We start from the raw sequence: 25,623 nt of genomic DNA, 5'->3' as shown, positions 1-25,623 counted from the left end.
TTTTAAATCTCCCCCGCGCCTCTTAATTCAATTTTAAACTAATTTCCTTAAACCGTTCTATATGCATGGATATTGTCCAGCTTCCAATCTTCCCGCTAAGTTTTTTAATTTAATTTCAAACTAATTTCCTTAAAGGCGGCGACCCCTCGTTTCGCTCACTCTCGCTGCCGCCGCCGCCGGCGGGTTACATGCGAGCCGCAGGCCCGCTTAGTGGCGTCATTAGCGTTGCATAAAAGGAAAACGGACCGAGTGGGAAGTAAAGTTATTTTTATCGACACTTACTGCACCGATGCCGAGTATTACCTGCTCGCGGTCACCGCCGGCGACACGCTATTACCTGAAAATAACACCGTAGATCCGCGGCGCTTCCTCGTTAACGCCCGGAACACGGCGAATTCGCAAAGTCAAGGAAAATGACCCCGTCTTTCCCGGATGCTGGCTAATAGGGAAATCGTTGGAAATTATCTTTGAAACGCTCCAAAAAAATCCTCAACACGATATCTGAACAGACAATAAGGAATCAAGATACACTGACGATGTAAATCAAAGGATCACCAGCTATCTGTTGCGACCTCTTTGAAAAACGTGTACCCAAATTGCATCGCAAAAATTAACTAGTCATGACGAGTGTACTCGTCAAAACACAAAATATTGCCATTTCTTCGTGACGAGTATACTCGTCAAAAACAGCCGACTGGTCAAGGGAAACTTTGCCTTGCCATAACTTCGCGAAAAATAATTTCTCTCATTTTGAAGAGTAGATCATCTATTCTCATTACCATAAATTGATTACCACCATGAACTTGTACATTGAGGTACCATACGTATACATGTCTCCTACAAGACATAACAGAAACCATCCTAGAATAATGGTCAACTTCACCGCCCATTAGCTACAACAGTTTTAATTCCAGCACCGTCAAAAACTTCCAGAAAATTCCTCAAATCTCCATAAACGAGCCCCCAAAGTTTCACAAAGATACGTTATTTAGTTTCTCGAAAAAAAAAAATTCCCGAAGCGTACCGCGCGACAGGCAGACTCCAACGATACCAAGGTCACTACAGTGAGCTCTATTATAGCGAACTACAACCGTACTAATTCGAGCACCGTCAAAAAATTCCAGAATATTCCTCAAATCTCCATAAACGAGCCCCCAAAGTTCCACAAAGCTATGTTATTTAGTTTTTCCGAAAAAAAATTCCCAAAGCGTACCGCTCAGCAGGCAGACTCTAACGATACCAAGGTCACTACAGTGAGCTCTATTATAGCGAACTACAACAGCACTAATTCGAGCACCGTCAAAAAATTCCAGAATATTCCTCAAATCTCCATAAACGAGCCCCCAAAGTTCCACAAAGCTATGTTATTTAGTTTTTCCGAAAAAAAATTCCCAAAGCGTACCGCTCAGCAGGCAGACTCTAACGATACCAAGGTCACTACAGTGAGCTCTATTATAGCGAACTACAACAGTACTAATTCGAGCACCGTCAAAAAATTCCAAAATATTCCTCAAATCTCCATAAACGAGCCCCCAAAGTTCCACAAAGCTATGTTATTTAGTTTTTTCGAAAAAAAAATTCCCAAAGCGTACCGCTCAGCAGGCAGACTCTAACGATACCAAGGTCACTACAGTGAGCTCTATTATAGCGAACTACAACAGTACCAATTCGAGCACCGTCAAAAAATTCCAGAATATTCCTCAAATCTTCATAAACGAGCCCCCAAAGTTCCACAAAGCTATGATACTTAGTTTTTTCGAAAAAAAAATTCCCGAAGCGTACCGCCCGACAGGCGGACTCTAACGATACCAAGGTCACTACAGTGAGCTCTATGAAATCGAATGGAGGGGATACGAAGCGCGCCAATGGTCCAACGCGGGCCCCACCACCCTCCGAACTGTATAGTTATCTACAGTGTATAGTTTCTACTGGGGGGACACAATGCTGGCACGGATTCGAGCCGCTATTAACGTGTCGCGATCGGGCACTCGTTATGTTTTTTCGTGTTTGTCGCGGGTGTTCGGGCAAACACGCGGCGTCAAGTATCCGTGTTTCCCATCGGTCGCTAGTTCGCCAACGAGAGCCTGGTGTACAATAAAAAAAAAAACAAAATACAACACACACCGACACATGCGCCAGAGACACATATGCACGAGGTGAAACAAAACAAGGCGTCGCCGTGAAAACGGTGCTCGCTCGTTTCGAGTGTACGCGCGCGACGGCCTGTATGGGTCGCGTCAGCACTTCAGAAATGCAAACGTCATTGTCATGGTAGATTTGACACGCTATAGCGAACGGCAACCGGCGGGCGAATTAAGGAAGAAAGGAAAATTGCGATATCCGGGCACCGTTGTTGGAATCGTTCCCCGTTTACCTTTGGCTTCAGCTTGCTATGCTCGTTTAACTTGATCGATAGAGATGCTGCTCCTTCTCTGTGGATCATGCTTGCTGCAGGCAGAAGCACGCCATTTACAGACTCCAGGCAATTTTCTGAAAATTCCTTTGCCAAGCATTTGTAACCTTTTCGTCGTCTGGTGAAACGATTCCAAACATTATCTTTGATTCTTCACCTCTTATTTTGTGAGACTTGTGTATAGCAATTTATTAAGGACTCTATCATCAGCTAGCATTTACCCCCCTCGTAAAATTCAATGTTTTTGGACACTTTCAAATTTATATTTACTTTGGAATTTCTTTGCAGGCACTGCAATCTTGTTACACTCAAAATGTTGATCATTGGTTTGAATTGGTTCTAAGGATTTAATTATTATTTCTCGTCCCCTCGCTCAACATCTTCGTCAACTGAAATACATTTTTTAACATATGTAAATTGTAATTTTGTATCCACACCTTTAAGTCTACATTGATTTCACAATTTCGTTGCAGACACTACGTTCCTTCTGGACGTAAAATTTCATTTGTAGATTTGAAATTTTTGGTAAGCTTTTTTTTGAAAATTTGTAATTTGTTCTGGATTGCCAATTTCATTCTGAGGACCACATGTGATAGGTCTGAGATTTTTCATGGTTCTTAGGTAGATCTTATTTATGTAAATTGTAGATTTGTGCACCTTTAAATTGACTTTGTGCGAATTTTATTTGGAGATTTCGTTGCGCCAGGTATTTTACAGGCGTCGAATTTTTCGCGAAACTTAGGCACAGTGCCTAACGCGTCTATTGCAGAAAGCGACCCAGGCAGCAATTTATCTTTGAAGTATTCTGGCTAGCAAGGTACACAAAAGGAGAACAAAGATAGGGAGCAGATAGTAGATATCACAGTGCTGTTGAATGTGCAGTCCATTTTGTGCCAACTATAGTAGAAAAGAAAGATAATAGTCTGTTGGACATAAATTCCGAAGATCGTCCCGAATGTTCACTAACTCCCGAACTTGCCGCAGAAAATCTCTTCGTTAACGTTATACGGAGATTTCGTACCCGTAACAATCACGTGGAATGGTCATTTTCAACCGTTTTCGCAGAATGTATAGCGCTTTAAACGATCCACCCCTCGAAATTCGAAGAAAATGGCTTCGATCCACTGGTACGAATATAATGACCGCGCGCATAACTCTGCCATAATAACAAACGCAATTTGATTCTCCGGCGAATTCGAAATTCCGTTAGTCGACCGAAACGAGATCGATCTATCGATATCTTTGCCCGACAGAGAGGGAACACGAGGTATCGGTTAGAGTCTGATGTTCTAACCGCTTTCAACCAATTAACTGATATACGAAAGCCATTATACATTTCCATTGTCAGTGCTGGAAAACGATAAGAAAAAATTGTACATCCAATTTCGTGGCGATTTTACAAGGGGAAAAATTTGCTTGAGTAAATTTATTGAGCTTCGTAATTTATTCTTCATCACTAATTTTTACACCACCTTTAAACAAAGCGACTTTACACAAATCTACATAGTCAAACTTTGTTAATTTACACAATTCTTCTATTATCAATAGTTTTCGAGATATTCGTAAAAGTAGGTTCACAACACCTAACTTTGAGCACAGAGAATTTAGATGCCATCGGTTCGGATAATCGAGGCTGTACTAAATCGAGAATTAAACGAGCAAATGTGCTCCGAATTATGTCATGTTTGGACTCGTTTTAATCAGAAAAGTGTCACAAATATGCCGGTAAAATTTTCATGAAAAATATCATTGAAAAAAAAGTCATTGTATCACGAAACTCCTGAAGGGCTAGACTCCGTGGTAACGAGGACAAATTCTTCGCAAATATTATGCAGATCTCTCTTCCATGTGTCGAGACAGTTCTGTACCAAGTGTGCGCATTGTTCCTCAGCAAAAGTGTGTGCCCGCATTTTTCGAATCACCCTGTATACCCGCGGTACGAAGGGCCGCAATGTATTCACCCAATTATCTCCGCATCGGCGTGCCGAACGTCTGCCCCCACCCCTTTAGCTAGCACGGTTCAGCCGACTGGTTCCCCGCGTGCTCCCCTCCCCTCCCCGCCCCGCCGTGCCACAGCCCCGTTCCATAACCCCTCGACGGTCCTCCTCCCCTCCTGCTGCCACCCCTCCCCCGGAGCATTTGCATGGAATGCATTCATATGAAATCGACCATTCTTCCAGCGACTTCTCCGTCGGCCTCGTGTATCCCTTCCATCGCATCGGTGCTCTTTCTCGTCTTTGCCCGGCCGCTTGCGCGCACCCTATGCCAGCTACGGTAAATCCCGACGAGGACACTCGAGATGTAGTATTCCGTCGTAGAAAATTGGTTCCGGTAATGACGACCTATCTTCCCGAGGCTCGTCGTTCATCGCTCGACATGCCCCGGTATTACGAGTCGACGATCTGTCTCTCTCTCTCTCTCTCTCCAGCTCGCAGCCCTTTTTCCACGGAAGGGCCACGGCGAATTTAAGGTCCGCGAGGACGGAATGCAATACAGATGTCGGAGCCCGTGTAAGTGGAACCGCGCCGTGTACACTGCCAAAAAGTGTACGAAGTGTACGAAGCGTACGAAGTTTCCGGGCTAACGCTGGATTAAAGCGGTGCTCGCGTGGAAATGCCGCTTTATTGTTTAGGGGTGAAGCACACCTGTCTGGATACGGATCTTCAAGGGTTTGATGTCTTGTTGCTATAACTAATTATCTTCAGATTAAATCGAGTCAGGGGCCCTAATGGTCCCTGACTAACTATTAGGACCCTTCACAGTTTTTGAGAATTTGACGGCTTTTACTGAAAATCAACCCTTTTGCGGATTAGGACTTTTTGGAATACTAAGCATATTTTGCTCGACGAACTAGGCTGTGTGTCAAAGCTGAAATACGGTTCTTAGAGTCTTAGGGACAGTCGAGCAGACTGTGAAAATTTTAGAATTAATAGGGGTGGGTTGTTTGAAATAGGGGTTGATTGAAGATTACCTTTGAAGGGGGGATGTGAGTCACGAAAAGTTTAGAAACCATGCTCTGAATTAATTGTGCTCTGTCTTAATTGTGAATGCTCTCCATTCGTCAAGGATGATGCTCTTCAAGGCTAATTTTTAGGAGGGTGGTCGCAAGAAGTCAACGGGTGTCGAAGCAGACTATGAAATTATTCAAAATGTTTCAAATGTTTAAAATTGTGATGTATAATAACTAGACTGTGGATGTTTATGCATTTATGGCTTATGGAAATTTTCAAAAAATGCCATAATATAAAATTCGAGAGAATTTAATACGATTTTTGTTTGTTTTAAAAATAGGATTTTATTTTATTCCACTTTCTTAAAATTTGTCTACAAAAATTAGAAATTGCATAAACATCAGCAGTCTAATAATGACTGTGATGTTAATATTGATAGTAGCAGAAGGTTTATACTTCAATACTCATTATACAAGTTTATACTTATTAGACCTGCGAAATGAGAATCAAAATTTAATCATGTCCCTCCGTTTCATTTCAAAGAATCGTGCTAAACCTAGAAAACGTATTGAAAAATTATGAACAAATGAGAATATCAAAATCGTTGTAAACAATGTAGAGAGTAGGAGGAAGCTTACACCAATCAGATCAACCAGTAAAATGAAAATCACGCCACTAATAGGTCCGACAATAATTCAGAGTCTACAGACTCTTTACAGTGTCATAGACATCAAATATTTCAGTAGAACAAATGTCTGCATCAATTGCAAGTACAGTGATTTCCCTATATATGTCGCCAAGGACTGGATGATAAACGTCGCGGAATTATCCCCACTACCGCGGGGTATACCGGGAAGCTCGAGAGGCCTTGGACGCCGAGGAGTATAAGCATAACACAGCTCGGATATGTCTCGTGTTGTTGACATGTATCGAGAATTCACAGTATTAAATACAAAATTGATTTCAGCTCGTAATCATTTTATTGCGCCGAGCATAATGCAGCAATATTCTTAAAAGCTTTAAAAAAAAACAACAATGTAGCACGAAACCTAGTAAACAGTTCGCGAAAGAGCACCCACATCAACTAAAACAATTAAGATCCGCTGACCGAGTAAGTTTCTGCGCAAATTAGACTCGAGAATGACACCGAGCACGTTTGCTCAGCCAAGGAAAGCCAATCTTCCTCTCTTTCTCTTGGCTCCTCTTTTGTGTCTCTGCAAAAGTTCCTATCTGAACCGGGGATTCTCTGTACATTCAATTCTTCTTGCACTTCGATTCTTTCTTTTCATTCGCCAAGAGAGCCAAGTATAAAAGTAAATGTAACTACTCTGTAAAAATTGAACGACGAACGAAGTCAGTATATATATATGTATATCGAGTAGTCTTCCATGAATTAAAGTTGAATAAGCAGAGACGATGCTTTTTTTTGATGGGATGCTCCACCGTGAGAGGTCAAGAGTTAAAATTTAACATAATCGCATTTTTCGGAGTGGACCTATACATCTTTCATAGAATTCCCGTAGAAAAATAGTTCGCCCGTGGAACATGAGCCGCCATTTTGAATGGCATCTGCATAACGAGGAATCTGAAGGACTAACTTATACACCACTTTCATTATTGATTGGCGTGCATTAGCTTCGATGCTGCTTTCACCGAAAAATGCTTCGTAATTAGGGAAATGTGCAGTAAAAACTAATTTTCGTAACGATCAATGGATCTTGAAATTTTGGAAAATTCAATTCGACGAATCATCTTTATTTCAACATATTTGTAAGCTATGTACATACTAACTTTTGAGTTACAACGATCTCGCTACATATGAATGAAAATACAGTAATTATTAAATTTCGAAATTAACCTTTTCTACAAATCCGTGGCAAAGAAAGTTTAAATATTAAGTTAACTATGCTTAAGAATTTTATATTACACTACCAATTGCTGCAGCTCTTCATAAATAGACTGCGGATCTTTATGCACTTATGGCTCATGGAAATGTTCAAAAAACGCTATAATATAAAATTCGAGAGAATTTAATACGATTTCTATTTGTTTTGGATCTACGAAGGCTGTTCCCACTTTCTTAAAATTTGTCCATGACAATTGGAAATTACATAAACTTCCTCTTCTATTCATAAAGTAGCACTCAGGCAGCCGTTCTTCGGAGCCTAGGCTTACATTTCATTCTCAATTGACAGACTCGTCGAAACATCCGTTTCTGCTGTCACAAAGGGCAGAATGGAGGCTTCAAATTGACACCCCTTCAAGAATCCCGGCGAACATTTGATTCCGAATGGTCGCTCGCCTGCAAACAAGTGTGCAGTAGCTTCGCTATCAAAGATTTCAGCTTGGGCACCTCCTTCAAAAGCTCGGATAACATTCGATTTCGAATCGCCACTCCGTGCAAATAACACGGTTAACAGCCGGCCAATTTCGCGGCAGCCAGCACGCGCAACCTAATCGGAGACGATACGACAGCCCGAATGGCAGTAACAGCATCAAACGGTGTTTCCGTAGCGTGTAACCCAAGCATCGATCTCACGGGTCGTAATTCATCATAGGGTAATTGAACGGTTATAGTTCATCCAACTCCGCGGTATTACAGGACGACGTCTCGTATACATCTGAGGATCAGTTTACCCAAATCCAGGAATCAACGACCCAGAGACGGCGAGGAAGGGAAGCGCGTAACGCGTGTATCGATTTCCCAGGTCCGAATAGAGGGTTTCTGCGCTTCGAACTAGAAAGAAACAGCTCTCGCGCCTTGGGGCTTCCGTTTCCCTTGATGGAAAAGCCGGGGGAAACGCGACCATAATTGTGTCCACCGTGCACAGTCGTCTGCACGTGCTCCTACGCAATTATTATCAGGAGTTTATGCATTTACCATCTAACCTATTAGCAACATTTTCTTCTGATCTGCAAGGTGCAGGAGGGTTAATAAAATTAATCTCATAACAAATCTTGACTTTTATATTTTAATATTAGGGGGACCCATAAGTAATCAATTATTTTATTTCATCCATCATTATTCAATCCCCGGCTTATAGAAATCCAGGGTTCGTGAAGGAAAATATGACTCAAGGAGTCTCCTTATATCTTCTACAGAAGTGAATGTTTTATTTCTTAAATAATGCTTCATAGATCTGAAACGATGATAGTCAGAGGGAGCAATATGAGGACGGGTGGTGCGGTAAAACTTCCCATTGCAATTCTTTGATTTTTTCCTGAGTGAGTTTCGCTGTATGGGGCCGGGCATTGTCACTTTGCAGTATTACACCTTTTCTGTGGACTAAAGATGCCCTCTTTTTCAATAGTTCTGAATACAGCCGTTGTAATTGCTGACAATACAACTCGGCAGTAACTGTTTGTCCAGATTTCAACAACTCAAAGTGAATTATGCCACGACAGTCCCACCAAATGCACAGTAACACCTTTCTAAGTGATAAGCTAGGTTTAGGGGTTGGTATTGTGCGGTTTGACTTGCAGAAAGCCATTGCTTGGAACGCTTTATGTTATCATAAAGAATCCATTTTTCATATCCGGTAACGATTCTGCTAAGAAATGGATCTCTATGAAATCTGGGTAGCAATCAAGTGCAAATTAATCGACGAATATTCTTGCTGCTTTCAAATAATTAACCCTTAAGTGCATTTTTAAATGGTACATGGGGTCCATTGAGGACCCCACTTACCTAGTTCCTTGCTAACTTTGATTACAGCAACAATTTATTTCTGTAAACACATTAAACATAACCTAAATATTGACAGAAGCAAATAGCTGAACTCTCAGGTAACAAATGGCGCGGCTAAAAATGTTAACACAAAATCCAACACTGGGGTCCTTTGCGGACCCCACTCATGCATTTAAGGGTTAATGCGGTACCCATATTCTTTGCCTATATGCCTTTCCCATTTCGTGTAGGTGCCTTTGTGTAGTTGACCATGTGGACCCAAGGCTTCTCGATAATTCTTGTATACTTAATTTTGGATCAGCTTCCACTAGAGATTTTAGGGTGTCATTATAAAATTCAACTGGTCGTCCACTTCGAGGCCTGTCAGAGAGATCATAATTACCAGCAGCAAATCTTCTGAACGAACGTTGACACTTGTTGACCATCAATACATCTCCATAAACATCGCAAATTTTCTTTGTTGTTACCGTTGCATTAAATCCCGCATGAAAATGAAAAAGTATGCAATGACGAATATGATCCTCGGAAGGTACGGACGCCGCCATTTTATTACAGGGTTGTGAAAAAATTATACTGTTTAGAATATTTTGAACACAGGCTGCTTTACCGAAAACTATAAAAGAATACTTGTTTCCTCTTCAAAAATCGGTACAGAACTAAAGGCAAAACAAATTCTCTGCAAATAATTGATTACTTATGGGTACCCCTAATATTGACCCTTCAATGATGGAGCTTGAGTCCCTTTGTACCCACAGAATAAAAATCGAAAATTACTCGTACATATTAACAATTTTCATGTCCCTGCCTGCATTCATTAACATCTTGGCCCACTTAACTCTAATTATTCAAAGATCCTGGTAACAAGAGCAAACACTCGAAAGCAACAAATAAGAACTTACTCGACCTTCCCAGAAATTCATTTCCGGCAACATTGCATCGAATTTTCTGGATGGAAATAATCACGTAGCGCGTCGAAGTTAGAAAATTCAGAACGGAGCCATCGTCGACTACAGCAGGGTGGCCCGGACAACTGTACAAATTTCGTTCAACAAACGTCCGCTCACAAAGGGCGAGTTAACTCGCGCTTACGGGAGTTGATGCGGGGGGAGGGGATGGCGGGGGACGGGTCGGTTAAAATCACAAACGCCACGGGCAGTCGGGGTCGTTTCTCATAAAACGAGCAGAAATTTCGCACAATGCCCGCAGCGTGGGCGTCTGCAGCAAGAAACGCGTCCCCGTCAAAGCGACCGCTTATCGTCTGGAGAACGGCTATCGTTCGCCGATCTATCTCGGAAAGAAGTCGGCGCACGCCGGTTCCAGCTCGTTCCGCCTTTCCTGTGCCCCTCTTCGGGGTCTGGGCTCGCGAATGCAAAACTCGGTAGCGCGCGATGCAAATTCCGCGAGGAGAACCAGAGATGTACTCAATCTACTCTCAAGTCGTAAATCATTTTATTGGATTGTCCTTAACGTGTTGTTGGTAGAATTAACAATGTTATAAACACATAAACATCCACTATATTCTACTCTCGCAAAACATAACAGAAGCCATCCTGGAGGACTAGTTTATTTCGTTAAGGAATAACTACAACAGTTCTAGTACCAGCGCGAAAAAATTCTAAAACGTACCACCAATATCCATAAATAAGTCTGCAAAGTTTCATCAAGGTATGTTATTTACTTTCTCAGAAAAAAATCCTAAAGCGTACGTATACACGTCTTTCGCAAGACATAGCAGGATTTTCTTAGCAAAAGGGTTAGCTTCCCCCACGAATAAGTACGACAATTTTAGTGTCAGCATCGTAAAAAATTTCCAGAATATGCCTCAAATATCCATAAATAAGTCTGCACAATTTTGTAGGGATATCTCATCAGGTTTCGTAAAAAAAAATTCCCAAAGCGTGACCTGCAATAGGTAGGCTCTAGCAATATCAAGGCCGCTACAGTGAGCTCGATTATAGCGAGTGGAGGGGATGTGAAGCGCGCTAGTGGCCCAGCGCGGGCTCCACCACACTACACAGTCTCCGAACTGTAGAGTATATATATTATTTACTTAGAAAAAATTCCTAAAGCGTACGTATACACGTCTCTCACAAGACATTACATGAGATATCTTAGAAGAAGGGTTAGCTTCCCCCACGAATAAGTACGACAATTTTAATGTCAGCACCGTAAAAAAATTCCAGATAATGCCTCAGATATCCATAAATAAGTCTGCACAATTTTATAGAGATATCTCATATGGTTTTGTAAAAAAAAATTCCCAAAGCGTGACCTGCAATAGGTAGGCTCTAGCAATATCGAGGCCGCTACAGTGAGCTCGATTATAGTGATTGGAGGGGATGTGAAGCGCGCTACTGGCCCAACGCGGGCCCCACTACACTACACAGTCTCCGAACTGTAGAGTATACATATCTACGGTATAGTTTATACGGGCGGGGCACAATGCTGGATTCGAGCCGCTGTTAACGCGGCGTCCGCAGCAAGAAACGCGTCCTCGTCAAAGCGGCCGCTTATCGTCTGGAGAGCGGCTATCGTTCGTCGATCTATCTCGAAAAGAAGCCGGCGCACGCCGGTTCCAGCTCGTTCCACCTTTCCTGTAGCTCTCTTCGGGGTCTGGGCTCGCGAATGCAAACCTCGGGAGCGCGCGATGCAAATTCCGTGAGCAAGGTCAGAAAGAAAGGAAGAAAGAGAGAGAGAGAGAGATAGCCTAGCCTAGCCTTCCGCAGCCCCACGTCCGCCTCGTTCTCAAAGGCGGAGAAGTGCCTATCGAGGCAGATAAGGGGAACAAATGAGTGCTTATGGCAGGGACAGAAGGGGGGACCGTTGGTTGGCCGGCTTCGAGATGAGGACGATATCTTCATCGTCGCGAAGGCTGACGGTAGTCGCGGCCTCTTCAAAGCGGCCAGGACTAAAGGACTAAGGAGATGCGCGCGGGCCGATAACAGTGCGGCGGGTCTTGAACGAGGGTGGGAAGAGAGAAGATTCAAAGACGTACGACGTGCTGTGAAGGCAGACGAGCGTAAGAAGCTAGCTGCCAGAAAGAAAAGGAGCCGTTGGAAGTAAGGAAGGAAGGAAGGAAGGAAGGAAGGAAGGAAGGAAGAATCTAAGCCCGGCCTCTTGCTTCGAACAGCAGGGGCCGACGTTTTCTGTTTAAGCGACATCAAAGGCCCTGTCGCGAATTTTCCTTTCGACCCACCTGCGATCATCTCTCCCCTTGGCCCGATCCCCTCCACCGAAGCTCGCGGGTCATGGCTACAAAGTGCTTTGCGTACTTGCCTACAAGTGTGTATAGCGCCGTTCATGGCTGGAGGAAGAGTATTGCTCGGGACGCTTCCAGAGATCGCTGGGGCTCGTTGGTTGTCGGCAATTTGAATCGTGCTACACGCGAATTGCTCGATCCCCGCTGCGATTCTTCTTCCAACGGTGGTAAGATGTTTATTTAATATACAAAATTAGAGTCCAATCAGATAATTTCCCCCCATAACAATACACATCGATCATACGTTAAAGAGCACTTATCCCTGAGAGCCTCACCCCCTGAATTTATCAAGCAATCCTTTGGCAAGTCCTTTATTGAATAATTGTAATAAATTAGGTATTTTAAAACCATTCTTCAGCACAGACCTGCCTTATCCATTGACAGAAAGCAATTTTTACCAAAAAATTCTGTATACATACATTTTAATATCGAATGGGTGGAAACAACCCCCAAAATGGAGCACCATATTTTTAAGCAAACAATCCCAGCAGTAACCTTTAAAAACCGCCGTCTATTTGAAGAATATATTAAAAGCAAACACCGTTCCACTAATTTCTCTAATTAAACGTAAATCCATTTCCCGTCGATGTTCTGCGTTCCCGTGCAGAGGGAGTGTGCCCAGGTGAAAGAGTCAGGACAAATTGAACTTCTACTTTCGCGTGGTTACTCTGCCGGCTTGCACGGAGCCGAAGGACCTCGTGCTCGAATTTACGCAGCGAATCGCGAAGCTCTGGAAAACATCAAGTGCAGGAACGGTAACCGCAACATTCCAGACATCTTAACAGATTCGGCGGGAGATGCGGCGGCAGAGCAGCATCGACAACTGTCGTCGACGATGCCGGAGCCGTAGTCGTTTCGACAACTGCGACGTCAAAGAGCGTGATCCTCGGTCGGTCGTCGATTAAATCGCGTCGAAAGCATCCACTCGAGCCGATTAGCGCACGCACGAACGAGGAGCCCCGGGGCGGGTATCTGGCTCGAGACCGACTCTCGAATTTATAATTAAATATTCGTAGGTAATTTCCCTGGATCCTAGATCGACGACTCCCGATCCCCCGTTCCCGTCCCCACGTCCCCCTCACGATCCTCGGGCTCCACCCTTTTCCCTATCTAGGCATCTTTACAGACGCGTCGAGGGTTATAGAGATACTATTGACTCTCGAAGCTATTCCCGGCGAGAGAGCGCCGCTCGTGAACGCGTACTCCGGGAAGTTTAATTATCCCCTTCGGTACATCCTGCTGGTCGTTGATACTGACGAACAATCGCGAGCCCTGGGACCGGCTCTACACGTATCCGACGAACACCCCCGCACGCGCGTGTCCAACGGATCGTGCGTACCGATCAACCAGACCCTGAAGAAGGGACAACGCAAGATGGACGGAGAAGTTGTTTTATCCGAAATCTGCCCGCCGCGCTGCTCCACAACGTTTACCCTTTTAACGCACCCCTTTCAACCCTCTTACAACACTCGCGACCCTCGCTATTCTTCCACGCAACCACCATATGGCGTTGGGACACGACTTGCTGCGCTGGAATTTTGCGATACTAACTTTGAGTTGCGGTACGAAAAGTTTGAGAAAATTCGTGTCTCTTTTATAATAATTATGCATTAGTAATTACTAGACCGCGGAAAATTTTCAAAAAATGCTAGAACACAAAATTCAATGGAATTTAGTACGATTTTTATTTGTTTTGTTTCATTTTTATTTGTATTTGATTTTATTTCATTCGATTTCCTTAAAAATTGACTACGAAAATTGAAAATTGCATAAACATCCGCAGTCTAGTAATTTCGGGGTGGTAGAATCTAATTCTGGTATTATTTATTTGTTAGATTGAGAAACTGTGTTTACTAAACTACCCTTATGGGCAGTTTCAATCTAAAAAAATTGAAACTTTGTTAGTTGATTCGATATGTGAACTGAAGCAATTTATGTCTTATGGTCGTGCTCTAGGAAGTGAATAGTTAAAGAGACAACGTTAACTAAAGTTACGGTTTTTGCTGATTGTGAGTTTAACACGCCCAAACGAATTTTAAGATTGTCGAAAAGTTAAAATTGAAATTGTTACTAAATTTTTGTTCGTTGCATCACACGCGCTTTTCTCAACTCGTTAAACACCTCTCTTCTACTTATCACGAAATTACTTCTTAAAAGAAAAAATTGCCTCTCGGTTACAGCTAAAAGTTGCTGTAGATCAATTTTTAGTTCTTCTCAACACTAATGTTTCCTAAACGTAATAATGGAAAAATGCTGATATAACTAAACGTAAAAAAAAGTTACAACGTTCCTATACGAGATGAACAGTGAATTATAACTGTAGTAGGAGGTTAAAAATTTAATCAGAATTTGAAAAATGCTCTTGAAACAAACTAGTACAAGTTATTTAATGAAGTAAATCAGGCCTGGGCAACTTCTTCCCCGCCGTCGCTTCACGACCCCCACTACCAGTGTGTAGGTTCCCCCACCACTGACCACTTAATCTCCTATAGGTTCCTAACCCAACGCCCCCTTCTTCTACACTCCATAGGAGCATGGTGGGGGGGGGGTCTCAGGAGTGGGGAGAGGACTCGCATGTGGCTCGCGAGCCACCAGTTGCACAGGCCTGAAATAAATGAATCCTGCCAAGCATAACTTTGGAAAAATTGATTCTTTATAGGACAGATCTAACCTATAAATCTAAAAAAAATTCAGGCACACTAACTATGGAAACACGAAGCCTCTATAAAAGTTTCAATCTCGTCCCCTTAAGATTTTCATCAGAAATCCTCTACTTAAACTAAACCTCTTAACTTAACAATTATTTTGTAAAAGTGTGCATAAAACCCGAGTATTCTCGGGCTTTTAAGTTAAGAGGTTAAAAGTTGAAATAGATTGTAACTTTTTCACAATAAAACTGAAAAGTTCCCGATTCTTCGGCACGCGTGCCGCACCATTACAGTGCCTACTTATAAACAAACTAAATTCCGAGAAAAGGTTCCGTTGCGAATGAAAAATCGTTCATTTCGCATGCGCGCGACCGAACGCAAACAACGCGGATATTCAAGGCGTACAAAGTTGTCGGCCTGGGCCTGTATTTGCATCGGAGCATAGTGGTTGTTCGAACGAAAGTCAACCGGCCCTCTGCCTTTGTTTCAATCGACGGTAAACAATGTAACGGTATTGATTCGACAGCCGGTCCCGTTCGCCGTGAAACAATTGCAACACGATATTACTAATTATACAGTGCTCGCAATTAGCACGCGTCAGGTGACGCGTTAATGTTTGGGATCGGGATCGTAATAGGACCTCTGTTGCCTGTTCCCGTTGCCTAGTCTACCGAACAAGATGCATTTTCCGGTATGATTAAATAAAATCCGGGCTCGAGGAAACCGCTCCCTGCAGGTTCTAAACGCTCGCGAAAACGAGGGGACGATTTCGCGAATCAGAAGCTCGGAGCTGTTTACGCGGGCGCTGAGCCTTTCTCGCATTACACCCGCGTTTTCGCTCCGCGATGTTCGAATAGTTCGCAGTCTACGCGGTGCCCGCAGTCTAAAGACTGATCTCCAAGAATATCCCCGGGCCTGTTAGACCCGAGACTTATTCCTGGGGGTAGGCGAGACTGAAACCGACCAGATACTCCAATTAGGCGTGTGCGTTTAACCTAGAACTGACTCCGAATTTCTTGACACGATAACTGTCAGCAGTTCCTTCACGCTAGGTTTAGGGGGCACTAAGAGTGACCGTTTTAAAAATAATAGAATACGTCAAATCTATACGTTAAATCTAGTTTTAATAATATTTTAGAATTTAATTTAGTTAATAGAATTTTTGATTAGTTGTTTTAGGACGACAAGAATTTTATCTATGAATCCCTGATTCTAAACTGATTTTATTTATAAATCAGCAACTGAGCTTGAATAGCTAATGAGTTCTTTTCAGACTATTATAACAGAAAATTATTATGCATTTTTGAGGGATGGTACTGAAAACGATTTTTAAAGAGCTTCCAGTAGGTATAGTAAGTGGAGTGTTAATATGTTGATTACAGCGTTCTAGTAATTATGAAAATATTATAGAATAGAAATTATTTGTTCACCATGTTGACAGTAACCATAAAAATGAAATAAAACCGGAGCCATTAATTTAATAAAACAAGCACTGAGAAGATAAGGTTTCTGATGTTAATTATAATATATAAATTAATATAGTTTCAATAAATAAATGATTATTCACAAGAAGATTGCGAAGGTTTTATATTCACAATTATTCCGAAGACTGTTAATATGCACTTATTATAATACACAGAATATGTAGTCACATGTTATGACATACGAGACGAATTGCGAAGTCTGATCACCTTACACAGATTATTCTATTGTCAGTGGTGCGATCAATAACACTCTTATGCCACGCAATATGCTTGAAAAGATGCCTTTAAAAGACGATCAGAGCACGCTTTTCATAAACTCTTTTTTCTTTCGAACTTTTCAAGGGCACTATCAATCTTGCAGACATCACTCTGAACTTTTTTTATGAGAAAAACTTATGTTTGCGTACCTTTCAAAATCCGTTCAATATCCTCTAAAAAGCGAACGCGAGAAAATCATAGATTGATCCACGAGAAAATAACAACACTTCGACAAACAGGAACGGCTAAAAATTGACTATAAACAATAATTTTAAAGGTTTTGTTCTTTTTTTTCCACAATACTTCCGTAATTTTATACTTTTTATTTTTTTCATGTGTCCACCATTTTCCATTTTGTCCGATGCGCTCGATGCATAGTAAACGAAAAGTAACGACAGTAATAACAATAACGGCAATGATAAAGATTTTACAAATTACTAATAAAACTGATGAACTACCGACTTCATCGAGTTACAATATATGTATGCATGTTAATAAAATATCAGAACGTAAAAACTAAAATGAAACACGCACAACGTAGATTTTATTCCCACCTTTATTTAACGAAGGTAAACGTTGACTGAGAATAAATATTTACACTGAATTCGTGCGGTTATAAATCAGTGTGACCTGGACGCGATCTTCCATACAGTTCAACAAACTTGACTTTACAAAATGTACTTCAAACAAACATTAGTTTTTCTAACCATTTTGAAATTATTTGTGAGACCACTAAAAACATTTCCAATGTTTAACGAAATTGAAAAAAAAACATGTTATGAAGCTAGAATGTTATTAACCCATTTCCATCATAAGAAGATATGAAAAGAAGGCCTTTATCACCAAACTTTTTTTTTATTATATTTAAGTACAAAAATGACTACAAGTAAAAGAACTTTATATTTCAGCGTTATAAGAAAAAATCAGAATTACTACTTTCATCAACAACACCCTCCATTTCTATTTTTTAGCTAACGAATAATGATAGTGACCAACAAAGTTGAGCGTATGCATACGGCTCCGGTGATAGTGACCAGAAAAATTGAGCGTATATATACGCTAATGATGCAAATGGGTTAATACGTTACTTATCTGTAGCTTGTCAATATATTTCTAAAAGACCTCAATCAAGATTTCTCAATCCTGAAACAAATTATTGAATCACATTCCTAAGGGTAGTTTGTGGTATCATGATTAGATTTTGGTGACAAAAATGGATACAATTTAAAGCACTGGACATATTAAAAAGATTTAAGAGATAAGGGTAATCACGTGACTTTTGCAGAGCCAGCAGGTCGGTAACTGCCGTATAATTTCCGTTCACAGCCTTCAGCCTTCACTGACTTAAGATCCGTCTTGGTCTTGATCCGCCGGGTCCTAAGTCTGCAACTAAACTTCTCACATTTTTTACTCTGTGTTATCGATATCATGAATTCTGACGCCAGAAACGTGCTTCAAGTTTTTGGCTTTATTTCACAGAGAATCAAGACAAAATACTGCTCAATTTCAATGGCAGAAAAATGCTTGGACTCCACGGCATTTTTGGCCAACTTCTAACGTTTGTATTACCAAATATCTGCATAATCTCGTCAGCTCATGACCAGCGCGCGCTAGATTGCACCTTCCTCTTTCGAACGAGCCCTTTCCCAGCGAATAATATTCTCATATAAGGGCGAAAAGTTGAGGCACGTAAAACTATTTTTCACCTACTTTTGTCGGTAACGTGGTCACTCTACCTTATCGCGAATCTACGGAATCTTGACTCTCAATGTATTAATTTCAACTTAATGAGCAATTGTGAAATTTTTATTTGGTCCCTATGTCTAGCAATCAATTCAAACATTTTGTATATTGTAGAAAGATCCTCGGTGTAACCCAGAGCAGGCCCGCCGCCGAAAGATAAAAACTGAAATAAAACACACACAATATTTTCCCACCCTCGGCCAAGGAAAGTATTAACCGAGAAGCTGTATTTACATCGGACGGCTGTGTTTATAAATCTGCCGGTAAGACCAGGGATTTGCATACGGTTCAGAAACGAAAGTTCGAAAACTCTCGCGGCTCGGTGGAAGCTCGAGCATGGATCGTTTCGTAGATCTTTCTCTAGCCAGTTCCCGCGGCGGAACGGAAAGCGGCGGAAACCGAAAGTACGCTATTCTGGTGACTCGATTTCCAGCGATATCGAACCGGTTCGAATCTCACCTCGATCTTCGACCCTAAATCGTAAATACGGTTCCATCCACAATTCACCGGGGCACGTCTTCGGGTCCCGGGGCGCGTGCGCGTTTACACAACCCCTCCTCTGCCACCCCTGGTGGCTCTTACACGTGCGACGTACATATGTATCCGCGTACATATGTGTACGTGTCCATCGTCTGCGGAGGCTGTTCCGAAAACTTCTCTCGCCGCGATTCTACTCGCCGGTGAATTAATTCGTTCGCGTAAAGCGTTGCCGGCTCGGCTCGGCTCGGCGCGGCTCGGCGCGTTTAACGCGCGCCCGCTGTACGTTTCTCGCCGCGGAAAACGCGTGAATGATTAAGGTACTCCGCTGAAGTTTCCACAGAGAGCGTTGCGAAATTTCGAATTAGCCTCCTTAGTTCTACGAGTGCCCTTTATCGCTCAAGTCGGGCCACGAGGATCCCCTGTGTTTGCTTGGCGACTGGCGGATCGGTCAGGGCGACCTGTTCTGAATTTCTTGGTGTGTTTCATACTAAAGTTCTACTATATGATTCCCAAGTTAATTTAGTTACTTTAATACGTGAATTTTGGATAAATTTATTTATGCACTTTTGTGCTGCGAGTTCTTCGAAGTTTTATGTAGAAATTTATGTTGAACGTAGCGACAGGACGAAATTTTTTCGAAGTTCGCTTTAAAATCTGCATTTTTTAATTCAATTGCCACACTTACGAAAATAACATTACCAAAATAATTCTTCATCTTCGATGCACGTCACACGGGAAGCAGAAGAGAACACCTTAAATTGAGGATTAGACTATCTATCTTTCTTCTTTTATCTTAACAATCGAGGAAGGGTTAAAATATAAAAATTGAGTAAAATTTATGAATAATATGAAATTTGAGATTTTCATTCGAATCCACCAAGTAAAATGATTAAAAAAAGCAATTCTCACAGCAAGGTTTGAATATTTATAGATTTTTTTTTTTATTTATTTACCAAAAAACCACAATTTATCCATAGAGTAGTAAAAAATGTTTATAGATGGGTTTCACATGTGCATGATTTTCTCTACCGCAACATGTACATTCTTTGCATACGTGATTTAATACAAATGAATGAATATGTTTTTTGTGTCTGAAGTAAACCGTCTATCTCTTTAAAAAATTTAGTGCATTTCCACTCTATCAACGTACAGCACTGTTGGATACGTTCAATATTCTCTCGCGTTTACGTGTTTGAAACAGCGACAGTTTAAGTATCCTATGCTGACATTAATGTTACAGCGATCACAAACTTTCAGTTCCTGTTTCGTTACTCCGATCTGAACTTTTCTCCAAGAAAGTTCGTATCGGTTCTACAATTTCCTCACTGTTAAACTATACATGTCCGCACTGTATCAATTACAAATGAGGTTCAGCGTGTTTGAACGAAAACTTATTTAATCAGTGTCTTCCTTAGCTAAACAACGTTTCTTTGATACCAAAATTTAGAAGAAAAAACAAATTAAATAGAAAAATGAAATCGTCGTAAAAATTGAAGGTGACTGTATTTCTCAATAAGAAATTATTTCGTGGATCGTACGTATCGTTTAATTTTATCGATTAAAACCGCAACGGACTATCATCCTTACCAGACAATCGTCGATTCAACAATGCACAAACGAATAAAATATACTCGATCTACCACCGTGCAGCTCAGATCGTTGCGAATAAGTAATACATAGAGCCCGAAGACAACTCTATTTCTAAACAAGCTACCACCTTTCCATCCACTTCAAAGCGCATACTAACGTCGTCTAAACTTTCCCAGTTCCCTAGCAATCGTCGACCTCGCAAGAAACAAACGCAAAAACAGAGCGCGGCACCGTGCAACTTGGATCGTTGCAAAACTATAATAGAACCGGAAGACCATTCCGTTCCAAAATAAGCTACGATTCGTTCCACTTTAGCGCGTGTACTAAAATCATCTGAAGAAAGACAAATGCCAAAAGAAAGTATAGCAAGGATCATCGCAAAAATGTAACGAAACACGAGGACCACTTTATTTTTAAATAAACAACAATTCGATCCACTTTAGCACGTGTACTAAAATCATCTGAAGAACGACAAATGCTAACACAGAGATCATCGCAAAAATGTAACAGCAGACCACTTTATTTTTATAAAGCTACAATTCGATCCACTTAAAAGGGTGTACAAAAATCCCATAAAAATTTTTGGTAACAGTCATCGATCCCATAAGAAATACAAAAACCAGTAATACCAGCGTGCAACTTGCATCCTGGTAAAACTAGAAGAGAACCCGAAGAGACCCGCGCAAAAATAAGCTACAACTCGCTCTCCACTATACCACGCGTGCCAGAATCACCTAAAAATCCAAACCACCACGGTTCCCGTCAGTTTCGCGCGAAACAAATGCAAAAACGGCGCGGTGCAATTTCAAGGTTAATATTAATCCATCGCTCGTCCGGGGTCTCAGCGATCGCACTGAGAGGGTCGTCGGCTCCGTTCGGGGTTAGTGTACGCACCCCCCGCGTGGCGGCGTTCCATTCCAAGGGTTCGTCTCGCGCCGACTGGGCTCCGTCGGGGGTAGGGAGGGTTTCGGGGTAGCGATAGAGGCGGTGCGCGTGCGCAGAACTTGCCCCGTGGAGGGGACTTCAGTGTCATTCGGTGCCGGGCGTTGCGGCGCCGTGGCCCTTCAGTCTTTGATCCGCAGCTGGCGCGGTTGTGTGCGTTGCCCTCGAGCGTACTCGAGCCTCGAGACACCGAGAGATCGTTTTCGCTGTTCCGTGCGGGAAAGAGGGGAGCAAAGCCCGAGGAGAGCGACCCGGTGGTGCAGTAACCTTTCGACCGTCGCGAAACACGGTAGATCCGCGTGACCGGAAGCCGGCGGAGGCGGCTCCTCGCGATCATTGCAACCCCATCGGAAAAGGATCATCATCTTCGCCGCTACTAGCTGGGCTAGCTTGATGGTCACCTGGAGAGTCCCATCTCATCGGAGTTGATACTGGGAGGCCAGTTCGTTGCAACCCCCTTCGATCACCTTGCTACCGGGATACCTTAATGGTCACCTCGAAGGTTGCATTCGGGTCCTGTGTCATCGTAGTTGATCCTGCGAGGTAGTTGTCCCGTCAGGTCGACGACTCCCTTGAACCCCCTGGGATTCTCGGGGGCACGCAGCTCACGGTCGAACAGCACGGATTTGCGTGCGGTTCCCGGCCCCCTGACCCAATTAGTTCTCGTGTCGAGAGTGTCTGCGCGGCGTACGGGGACGTCCAACAGCTAGTTACCCGCCGGAGAAACGAATTGCCTCTGTCAACGGGACCGTCCACGCAGCCGTGCACGTGAAACATTGTGTTAACGAGCCTCGTTAACCCGCGAAAAGAAAGAGAGAGAGAGAAAGGAAGAAGAGATACATAGATACCAGGCCTCTGCATTCGGCGAGCAACACAGTGGTTGCAAAACCCGGTGTGAAAGTATATTCCTCCCGTCGTCGTCGTCCAGTGTTTACAGTGTTCACAGTGAAGCCAGGATCCAGGATCGAGGATCCACCGGAACAGGATAACGCGACCGAGCACCGTGTTCGCGCGAACAGTGAACCCCCCTCGAGGAGCATCGCTCGCGGGCCGGGAGGGTTGAACTTTCTCGCTGGCGTTGACAGATCGATAACAAAGTTTGCGTACGCGAGTTTCCCCCTTCGTTGCCGCCGGCTGCCGATATACGCTACCCTTTTTTTTCCACCCCCGTTGGACTGCGTTTACACCGACTACCCAAGTGTCCTTAGGCGACATATCACCCGAGATCTTGGCTGCCAGGAGTCTTCGAAGAGAGTCTTCGAGAGATCGAGAATTTTTGGAGTACGTTCTCTCTGCTACTCCGAAGTTCCTTGGACCAGACATCGAATTTCTAAGACACAGCCGGACACATCGAATCTATCCTTAAAACACCGAGGACCAATTAGCCGATTCCATCCCTTAAGGATGTTCGCTGGTTTTGGCACCGAGGACCAACTGCATTCTCAACAGCAGCCTCTCGTCTGAGCATCGACAGACTGATACCGAAGAGTCTTCAATTCTTCAAACATTAGGTTCTTCAGCATAAATGACTCTCGTCGGGTCTTGAACAGGCTACCTTGACGTTAGGATCTTTGGCGTAATAATTCCTCCTTCAACTGCCAGATCCTTTACCGGCCAGGTTTATAGAACCCACCGGTGATCTTTGGATCCTAAAACTGATCGTCAGTCTTCATCGCCCAGGTGTCGAAAGACGGATCTACTTCAGATCAACTTTGGAAGGTTTACACTACAGCAGGCAAGGATCTTCGCGCCAATCATCCCTTATCTGAACAGGCAGACCATCGGAGCGATCTTTTCGGCCCTGAAGAGCCCAACCTAGCGAGTGCTTCCGGGCAGGGTTGATTTTTAGAGGGAGATTCGCGGGATCTTGTCGCGCTGAGGTGCTAAGAGTCTCGCGTAAGTGTCGATAAGAGTTCGGTTGGTCGTTCTATGAGGTTCTCGACCCCTCAGCAAATCTGACGCCCCGTCGCTCCAGCGAGCGAGGCAGCCTGTCGTTGTCGTTGCCGAGCAAGCGGCAGTACCTGGTGAAATACAAGCGCAAGGAGGGCAGACAGGGCGAGGAACGGGGCTCCGCGTGGCCCAGTCTCTCGGACGATCGTCGTAAAAAGTGTGCAACGGTGAAGGGTAACGGTGGATTCGGCGACTACTCGGCCGCGGGCGAGTTCGAGGTCTGGGGCGAAGACCAGCACACGACGGATGGTGTAGATCGGCAGGTGAGGCCGCCTTCGCGGCAGCAACGATGCGAAGGCGGTTCGTCGCTGAGGCCGTTGCTACACGTAGCCCATTGTGAGCTACACTCGCCAAGGGATCCCGAGCTGCTCCGGCTGGACCATCTCGAGGCCCTGGACCACAAGTCCGCCGATCACGACTCCTACAACATGATGGAGAACTTTCGCAGCCCCGTGCCGCCGCCGCTACCGCGACGCCACGTTCGGTAAGAGATTGTTCACTTTCGCCTTTTACGGGACACGGAGCTAACGGCTGTGCGATCATGTTCTAATCGTCCTGATGATCGGTTGGAACTGTAAGGTTTTCCGGAGTATCCAAGTTCGGGGAGGGTCTGGGGATGATCGCGCAACAATTGGTGAAGTGAACACGTTTCGAGAATTAAATGTGTTTCATGAGTGAATTCTTAGGGGATGATCGATAGGAACACAGATTTTTTGAAAAGGTTTTCAGTTTGTTTTAGACGGGATTTCGTGTTGTACGTTTGAGATATTCCTCTGTTCGCGAAACAATTGTGATTCATGAGTGAATTCTTAGGGGATGATAGCTGGGAACAAATTTTTTGAAAATTTTTTCAGTTCGTTTTAGACGGGATTTAGTGTTGTACGTTTGATATATATTCCTCTGTTCGCGAAACAATTGTGATTCATGAGTGAATTTTTAGGGGATGATCGATAGGAACAGATTTTTTGATAATGTTCTGAGATCGTTTTAGAGGAGATTTTTAGTCAAGTGTTGTTCGTTTGAGAATTTCTCTGTTCGCGAATCAAATGTGTTTCATGAGTGAATTCTTAAGGGATGATCATTAGGAACAGATTTTTGGAAAATGTTCTGAGATCGTTTTAGACGAGATTTTTAGTCAAGTGTTGTTTGTTTGAGAACTCCTTTATTCGCGAATCAAATGTGTTTCATGAGTGAACTCTTAAGGGATGATCGTTAGAAACTGATTTTTTGGAGTTGAGACATTTTGCAATGTTTAGGGGATCGTTGTAAGAGTGAAAATGTTATGAGATCGTTCTAGACGAGATTTTGTCGAGCGGTGTTTTAGCAAATGATTATGGAGTACCTGAAGATAGTGAAAATTGTATCTCTGGTTGTATCTTGGTCGTTTGAGAATTCTTCCTTTCGCAAGTATAGTGTGTTCGATGAATTCAGTAGGGGATGATCGTTACGATCAGATTTTTTGGAGTTACAACGTTTTGGAAGGTTTAATGGATGATTATGAACTACTTGACGAGAGTGAAAATGTACATGTTAATGCCTGCGGTTTTGTTGTCTTGATTTTTGTTCGTCAATAAAATGTGTTTGCCGAGTATAATCTTAGGGGATGATCGTCTGGAAAATTAGCAGATGAAGTTAAAACGTTTGATTTAAACCGCGTAAGCTACGATTTAGGGGATGATTGGGGAATATTTAAGAAAATGAAATTGTGTACATGCCATTATAATACCTGGTGAATAAAATGTGTTCGTTGAGTTCAGTCGTAGGGGATGAAAAATTGACAGATATTTTGGAGTTCAAACGTTTTGACTTTGTTTTAGATTTGCAGATTAATTGAAGAAGTGAACATGTTTAATCCCCATTCTTTTCTCGTTATATTTGGCCCGCAATTTTTGTGTTCGTGAACGAGGTAATTCTTAGGGGTGATTATGAAGTTGATAGTGAATCTCCATGAAAATTGATTTGCCGACAGGTGTCGTCTCGTAGAGGACGATTATAGAGCGGTTGACGAAGTGAAAACGTTTAACTTTCTTCATCTGCATTTTCTTCTCTCCGACACTTCTCGCACTTGAATAAAACGTGTTCATTCGTCAGGTGTCGTTTTGGGGGATGATAATGGACTTCGCGGTGATTCTCTGCTAGAATAGTGATGATCGCGCTACTTCTTTCTAAACCCGGGAGATTTGTACTGGGAAGGGTGATAAATTTTCATAGAGTATC

General features: G+C 42.9%; 1 protein-coding gene across 6 annotated transcripts in view; it reads left to right on the top strand.

The window, feature by feature from the left end:
• The window catches only part of Ten-a (Teneurin-a transmembrane protein), a 1,070,822-nt gene that overhangs the window by 863,413 nt on the left and 181,786 nt on the right, over positions 1 to 25,623 (top strand). For 2 of the 6 annotated variants that reach the window (XM_076790530.1, XM_076790529.1), the window contains exon 1: positions 23,099 to 23,890. The exons of the other annotated variants lie outside the window; for them this stretch is intronic. In XM_076790530.1, coding sequence (XP_076646645.1) covers positions 23,835 to 23,890 — 56 coding nt within the window. In that variant the 5' untranslated portion in view covers positions 23,099 to 23,834. Of the gene's footprint in view, positions 1 to 23,098; positions 23,891 to 25,623 lie in introns of those variants that run through there. 6 annotated transcript variants of the gene reach the window in all.

Source organism: Halictus rubicundus, chromosome 7 (assembly GCF_050948215.1).
Source record: "Halictus rubicundus isolate RS-2024b chromosome 7, iyHalRubi1_principal, whole genome shotgun sequence".
Taxonomy (NCBI): Eukaryota; Metazoa; Arthropoda; class Insecta; order Hymenoptera; family Halictidae; genus Halictus; species Halictus rubicundus.
This window is presented reverse-complemented; position numbering and strand designations above follow the sequence as displayed.